Source organism: Salvelinus fontinalis, chromosome 12, assembly GCF_029448725.1.
Source record: "Salvelinus fontinalis isolate EN_2023a chromosome 12, ASM2944872v1, whole genome shotgun sequence".
NCBI lineage: Eukaryota > Metazoa > Chordata > Actinopteri > Salmoniformes > Salmonidae > Salvelinus > Salvelinus fontinalis.
In genome coordinates, this window is record NC_074676.1 from 4247567 (window position 1) to 4255614 (window position 8048).

At 41.8% G+C, this 8048-nt stretch overlaps 1 protein-coding gene across 1 annotated transcript; it reads right to left on the reverse strand.

Moving 5' to 3' along the window:
- Nucleotides 1-2843: 2843 nt before the first annotated feature.
- Nucleotides 2844-7420, reverse strand: LOC129866670 (pseudouridine-5'-phosphate glycosidase 2-like). Its single transcript, XM_055939451.1, has 3 exons — nucleotides 7280-7420; nucleotides 4080-4194; nucleotides 2844-3379 (listed from the first exon to the last, which is right to left on the reverse strand). Exons 1-3 carry the CDS (start codon nucleotides 7359-7361, stop codon nucleotides 3322-3324), a joined length of 255 nt encoding a protein of 84 aa, XP_055795426.1. The 5' UTR covers nucleotides 7362-7420; the 3' UTR covers nucleotides 2844-3321.
- Between the last annotated feature and the right edge of the window lie 628 nt (nucleotides 7421-8048).

Genomic DNA, 8048 nt, shown 5'->3' on the forward strand with positions numbered 1-8048 from the left:
ATGCAACATATTGGATGCCAATCACCATTAAACCTCACAGAAGAAGAACAACACTTATGCAGGTCAAGGCTATGGCTAGGTCACTGTAAACATGCATGTTATATTTGCCTAGGCATTTGAAATAATGTAGTAAATAAAAGAATTGAAAAGTATTTTATTTAAAATGTATGCAAATTATCACCAGTCTGTCACTGTGGTAGATGAGGCATTTTAACTAATCATTGAAAAGTTATTTTGATGGTCAAACAACATAATAAAGATAGTTTGTTCCTCATTCCTCCATCCACATAAGGGTGGGTTAAGGTTGGGGTTGGGGTGGTTGGACCTTGTTTGGTTCAACATAGTCTGTGGTCAGAGTTGGGCAGGTGGGGTGTGGGGAGATCAGTAACAGGCGTGTTGCCAGGAGCCCCATCTTAACACAGCTTTGAGCGTCTCTGCCCGGGAACATCCCAGCCGTTATCCCACCTGCAAGACTAAGGAGAGGGGAAAGAGGGGTGAGTGGGAAACCTAATTTCACCTATGAAGTCAATTAAGTATTTTTTCATTGCATGTGTTTTTCCCTGTCCCTACATATCTTCATACCAATCTCCTACTCCTGAGACATTCACTGTTTCCTCTGTGGTCTGAGCCAAAGCAGGGTAGTGGATGGCGCATAGCTGACCCTTCTGACAAACAAAAACCATCATCATCATGGTATTCCCATCATGGTATGCTATAGGTATTCCCAACCCTTACCCTTGTTCCTCTCCTAGGCGGCAGGTCTCTCCACACAGTAGCACTCCCATGGCCCCCAGGATTACCACCACACAGCAGCACTGACATGGCCCCCAGGGTCACCACCACACAGCAGCACTGCCATGGCCCCCAGGGTCACCACCACACAGTGTGGGTGGTCCAGTTGGGGGCATGTGGAACCATGGCACAACTCAGAACCTCCTCCACAGAGCTAGTCAGCACTGCCGCCATAAGACAAGACCACATTCTCATTCATCATATGCTTATCACATACACACACTCTTAAATAATCTGTATTTCTCAACCCAATCCATGGGTACCCCCAGCCTTTCCACATCTTTGTTAAATTCCAACACTAGAAGACCTGATTCAAATGATCAAGGGCTTGATGATTAGTGGACTGGTTAATAAATCAGATAGTGTTGGAATAGTTCAAATATGTGAAGTGGTTGGTGGTCCCCGAGGATGGTGATGAAAAACATACAGGCATTAGAAATGATCCAAGTACAGCATTTGCTGAAGTATTGCAGCTACCTGAAGGTTTTGGAAGGCCTAATGTCTTATTCATGGTACACAGCTCAGCCAGGTTGGGGGAGGTGTAGGCCAGGGCCTTCCAGCTGTGTGACAGGAGATGATTGTATGCCTTGTCAGAATTAGTTGGCTCATACCCCACTGCAACACAAGTTTATCAGAACAGGGTCCGTATGTAGAAAGCATCTCAGAGATGTAGTGCTGTTAATGCAGGATCAGTTTTGCCTTTTAAATCATAGTGAATAAGATAATATGGAGAGAGGGAGGGGATCTGATCCTAGTCATCACGGCACAACAAGTTGCGGTCCTCTGCTCTTAAAGCCTGGCGACGACACTGGTGCACAAGGGTAAAACAAGAAGAAGCAGCAATTTAATGTCATGCCGGAATACTATGGGAGAGGGATTCATTCTGCTTTGCATTTGGTCATAACAAACAGTTGTTACCACTCATTAAGGGCCCGCTTTAGAGTTGAAATAAGAGCACACAACACCACTCTTAAACTTCTTTGCATACGTACCATGTGCTGAGAGTAGTTCAGTACAGCATCACTGTGAGAGTCAGTTCCAATGGCTGAGATGAGAATGGGACAAAAACAGAGGTCTTTGTCCCATTCTGTTCAGAGAGTCTGTTGGGGAAAAACATCCCAAAAGAACTCAACATTAAAACTTCCTTAACTCAATGTAATATTTGTACACCATATCCTCATAAACAGTTGAAGTTTTGCAGATCGTGAAATTAGAACGAACCAGCAAGGTTCCTTCCTACTCCACCTAAGGCCAACAATTCCAGTATTCGTCTGTCCAAATGTGAAATATAAAAGTAGTTATGTCTCAATCAAACAAATAAATTAACATCATCTGAATGTTATAGACATTAGCCTACAGTATACAGTACAGTGTGTTTGATGTAAGCCTATGTGAAGCTTGTGTGAGTTTCTGTGAACATACCACACAAGCTATTCTGTTTTCCCCATTGCAATAAAATCCACGTTCACGCCACCTATGATATTTTTTTTTAAAACAAGCCACAGTGGTATTGTACAGCAAGCACGTCACACACTGTCCATCATGCTAAATCTAAAGTGAGAAAAAAATGGTGCACTCTATAAAACAAGATGAGAGGGGTTCACCTGCATTTGATGAGGAACATATGACTAGTACTCAACATTTTTGACAGTCAGAATCTTTCTCTTCCTCTTTTACGTGAAGACCAGGAACAGTCCTGTTCTTCTGCATTCGTTCAGACAGTGCACAGGCTATCTGCCTGCCCAACCTGGCGCTATTATGCATGAGAGCGATATCTTTTGGAATATGAGGTTAAGGGACCTCAATGTAATGATGACACAAAAGTTCAGACGTATAGTTATATGTAGTATAAGTTATAAGTATAAGTTATATGTAGAAATATACTGTATATATATTTTTTAAGAACAACAATATGTCAGATCATTGCCTTTTTTCACAATTTCTAACCTTACACTGAGATTGCCTCTTTGATATGATCTCTCTCTCTCTCTCTCTCTCTCTCTCTCTCTCTCTCTCTCTCTCTCTCTCTCTCTCTCTCTCTCTCTCTCTCTCTCTCTCTCTCTCTCTCTCTCTCTCTCTCTCTCTCTCTCTCTCTCTCTCTCTCTCTCTCTCTCTCTCTCTAAAATACTAAAACTTCAATTCTTTTCTCATGTTAGTGCAACCACAAAGAGACTCTGATAAGGAGACTTCCTGTGATGTCAGCCATGCAAGCAGCTATCTAGAGATCAGGAAATAACCGTTCAGAAAAACAACATGAGCACAGACAGACCATGAGAACCAAAAGACTAAGTGCTCAGTGAATGGGGCTCTATAGTGATACTGACAAAACACAATATCACTATCAAATACCTAAGTAAGCAAAATACATATCCAAAAAACATGGGGATTCAGCTACAGGCAACATGAAAAATCATATTATGTTCTATTTTGAGTGGAACATCCCTTTAAGCCTAATGCATTCCTTACCTGGCCTCTGCCAGTGCAGCCTGTATAGCGTCCTCAATCGGTTGGCCGGCTGCTGCATGCTCCTCAGGGACGGGCACAGCTTATAGCAGGTCGCTCTGTAGACCCAAGGACAGAGTACCCGCTATAGGTCAGGAGAAAGAGACAGGCATGATACATTATGAAGCAGTTGTAATACATTGTACAACTGATGACAATGTAAGATTTAAGACTCCTCATAGTGTCTTATTATCCTGACTAAATAACAGCCATTTTGAGTCAGTTGACAAAGACAGGGATGCCAACTCTGTATGCTGCTATCATGGTTCCTGATACAGTGGTGCCACCACAGAGACCTTGGGGAACACACACACATGCACACACACACACCAGTGCGGCAAGCAAGGTATTCAAACTGAAAAAGACTAAATTGACTGACTTTTCAGTTGTTTGTCCAAACCTTGACAGGTGGACAGGTGTATAACCTTACTGATGGCATAGGGCAGGTCTCGTCGGGACACTTTCAGCGACGTCTTACTCTGGGCTAGGCAGTCAAGTTCTTCTGAGGACAACCCTACATGTACGCTCCCCCCTTACTATGGCTTTTAACTCTTTGGCTGTGCTGAATGAGGCAAAACTGTGATACTTAGCAACTGCCAATACTAACTATGAATAAACAAAGGATACCGGTAGAAATAACCTCAATGGAATAGTACATAAAATACTGAAGGTGCATTTCTTTTTGTGACATAAACAACATGCACAACACCTTTACATCAGGAACTTTGTTAAACAAAATGGTTCTCTTTTGGACATGTTTGTTTGTGTGACCTCTTGTACTGTACCTCACGCTGTGTGGGTAGGGAATGCCTTGGGTGAAAATGGTGCTCTCTAGCGCCGCCACTGGCCTGTATTCTGCCAACGCCTGGAATACTGACGGGTGGACTCTGAAGAGACCATCTAGGGAAAATAATAAGCATGTATTTTTCAGAAATCTAGAGAATATAAACGTACAACAACAAATTACGATAATTAAAACAAATTCAACATTTAATTGCAACATGATGCATTAGATGCATAATCTACTATGACATGTTGAGATGCCATGTTTCAGGAGTTGAGCGGAAACTCTCCTCAGCAATCTCAAAGAATCTATTAGGGAAACACTGACAGCGGAATAAAGAAATCCGAAACCAGAATCGGAAATTATTCAGACCCCTTGACTTTTTGCACATTTTATTACAGCCTAAAATGTATTAAATATGACAGCCCACTTTGAGTTTGCTAAAAGGCACCTAAAGGACTCTCAGACCATGAGAAACAAGATTCTCTGGTCTGATGAAATCAAGATTGAACTCTGTGGCCTGAATGCCAAGCGTCACATCTGGAAGAAACTTGGCACCATCCCTACGGTGAAGCATGTTTGTAGCAGCATCATGCTGTGGGAATGTTTTTCAGTGGCAGGGACTGGGAGACTAGTCAGGATCGAGGGAAAGATGAATGGAGCAAAGTACAGAGAAAAGCTTGATGAAAACCTGCTGCTCCAGAGCTCTCAGGACCTCAGACTGAGGCAAAGGTTCACCTTCCAACATGACAACAACCCTGAGCACACAGCCAAGACAACGCAGGAGTGGCTTCGGGACAAGTCTCTGAATGTCCTTGAGTGGCCCAGCCAGAACCCGGACTTGAACCCGATCGAACATCTCTGGAGAGACCTGAAAATAGCTCTGCAGCGACGCTCCCCATCCAACCTGACAGAGCTTGAGAGGATCTGCAGAGAAGAATGGGATAAACTCCCCAAATAAAGGTGTGCCAAGCTTGTAGCGTCATACCCAAGAAGAATCAAGGCTGTAATCGCTGCCAAAGCTGCTTCAACAAACCACAGAGTAAAGGGTATGAATACGTATGTAAGTACAGTCGTGGCCAAAAGTTTTGAGAATGACAAATATTAATTTCCACAAAGTTTGCTGCTTCAGTGTCTTTAGATATTTTTGTCAGATGTTACTATGGAATATTGAAGTATAATTACAAGCATTTCATAAGTGTCAAAGGCTTTTATTGACAATTACATGAAGTTGATGCAAAGAGTTAATATTTGCAGTGTTGACCCTTCTTTTTCAAGACCTCTGCAATCCGCCCTGACATGCTGTCAATTAACTTCTGGCCCACATCCTGACTGATGGCAGCCCATTCTTGCATAATTAATGCTTGGAGTTTGTCAGAATTTGTGGGTTTTTGTTTGTCCACCCGCCTCTTGAGGATTGACCACAAGTTCTCAATGGGATTAAGGTCTCGGGAGTTTCCTGGCCTTGGACCCAAAAGATCGATGTTTTGTTCCCCGAGCCACTTAGTTATCACTTTTGCCTTATGGCATTATTTGTCACCAAACTGTTCGTGAATGGTTGGGAGAAGTTGCTCTCTGAGGATGTGTTGGTACCATTCTTTATTCATCGCTGTGTTAGGCAAAATTGTGAGTAAGCCCACTCCCTTGGCTGAGAAGCAACCCCACACATGAATGGTCTCAGGATGCTTTACTGTTGGCATGACACAGGACTGATGGTAGCACTCACCTTGTCTTCTCTGGACAAGCTTTTTTCCGGATGCCCCAAACAATCGAAAAGGGGATTCGTCAGAGAAAATGACTTTACCCCAGTCCTCAGCAGTCCAAACCCTGTACCTTGCTTGCTTGTACCTTGCTTGCTTACCTCGCTTGCTGGACTTTCTTGGGCGCCCTGAAGCCTTCTTCACAACAATTGAACCGCTCTCCTTGAAGTTCTTGATGATCCGATAAATGGTTGATTTAGGTGCAATCTTACTGGCAGCAATATCCTTTCCTGTGAAGCCCTTTTTGTGCAAAGCAATGATGACGGCACGTGTTTCCTTGCAGATAACCATGGTTGACAGAGGAAGCACAATGATTCCAAGCACCACCCTCCTTTTGAAGCTTCCAGTCTGTTATTCAAACTCAATCAGCATGACAGAGTGATCTCCAGCCTTGTCCTCGTCAACACTCACATCTGTGTTAACGAGAGAATCCCTAACATGATTTCAGCTGGTCCTTTTGTGGCAGGGCTGAAATGCAATGGAAATGTTTTTGGGGGATTCAGTTCATTTGCATGGCAAAGAGGAACTTTGCAATTAATTGCAGTTCATCTGATCCCTCTTCATAACATTTTGGAGTATGTGCAAATGTCCATCATACAAACTGAGGCAGCAGACTGTCAAAATTAATATTTGTGTCATTCTCAAAAAATTTGGCCACGACTGTACAGGCATACTTGTAAAGTACAGGAAGTTGCCTTCATTTCATGTTGCAGAAAACAGATTTCTCAGTCTTGGATTTCCAGCATCAAAAGCAGCAGTGAGTAGCCTACCCTGTTACTGCAAGGCAAACATCCAGTTCAACCATTCAGGAGATTTCCCATGCTCCTGTTAGTTGGAACAAATTAACTCCCACCTATTGGGGCACACTCAGCAAGCAACCTACACCCCAATATCAGTTATGTTTGCAACATTATGAAATTTGTGGAGTGATCTATGTTCTTATCGCTTTCTTATCCCACTCTATACAATAACTGATCAAAGACCCTTCTCAATAAGCTATATGTAAAGTTAATTATTGAATTGTTCATACTTATCGATATAAAGTCATAATGGTAGAGCAAAACACAGTCAACCGTGTAACTTAATGGAACAACTCCTTGAAAAGAAGTGAGGAATGGGCTCTGTCAAAGATATGGTCACATACTGTATAAAGTTCACACAAAAAAGGCCTTAGACAATATCAATAACAACAGCAATGATTCAATACCAAAGTAACTCACAATCCCAACATGCTGCTATGTAACAGACATGAGAATGTCTTTCAGGAATGTCTTTCAGGATCTGAGTCAATAGTTGACATAACAGTTCCTTAAGATTTAAGGCATACTCATTCATTCATCACTAACATATTATAAAAATGACACCAGGCATTCCATTTCCCATAATTCACAGGTCATTATGAAATAAACCTTGTCTCCAACAACGCTGAAGAAATCGTTACCTTCCCCAGCATGTGAGAAATTAGAAACTGAGGAATGACAGCCGTTTTGCCCAGAAGAGTGAGTGAACTTTGACCCAGCCATGCTTTTTGTTGACACAGCTTGCCTGACTTTACCATAGAACTCTCTGGCCTCGATTTTTGATGGATTCACCCAGTCTCACTGAGTTTGCGCAAGTGGGAATTAACATTTTCATTTTCAGAATAAGACCAGAAAACTGTACTGTATGTAGAAATTTAGATCCATCATTATCAATGCAAAGAGTTGTACAATTCAACTAAGGGCAGAACTTTTCATACCATAAAATTCAATATATGATGACATGGACAGATGATTAATGAAATAAAAAAACAGAAAAAAAGGGTAATGTAATCAAAGTTGAATATATCTTACATACAGTATAGTTTAGTTCAGGGGTCACCAACCTTTTCTGAGTCAAGTCAAAAAGCAAGCCGAGATCTGCCGCTCAGATTCTTTTTAAACATAACTTAAAAAATGTTACATTAACCTAAAAAAAAAAAAGTTATGTAAGATTGAGCTTTGTGCAGTAGGCCAAATACATGATCACAGCATATTGGCTATATGCCTGGCCTGCCAATATTGTTCTTCTCAGACAATATTATATTTCAGAACTCGAGCTTTGATTACAAAATAGATCAGTTGGTGTAGCATTTTCAAGGCACAACTGAACTTAAATTAAACTTTATATAACTAGACAAGTCAGTTAAGAACAAATTCTTATTTACAATGACGGCCTAGCCCCCTGGCCAG

What these genes read in the sequence shown, in the direction of transcription:
- LOC129866670 (XM_055939451.1), bottom strand. Translation starts at nt 7,361, where the DNA reads ATGGCTGGGTCAAAGTTCACTCACTCTTCTGGGCAAAACGGCTGTCAT. An exon ending in TTTCTCACATGCTGGGGAAG is followed by an intron (nt 4,195 to 7,279) that starts GTAACGATTTCT and finishes TATTTTCCCTAG; the next exon opens with ATGGTCTCTTCAGAGTCCAC. An exon ending in CCCTACCCACACAGCGTGAG is followed by an intron (nt 3,380 to 4,079) that starts GTACAGTACAAG and finishes CCTGACCTATAG; the next exon opens with CGGGTACTCTGTCCTTGGGT.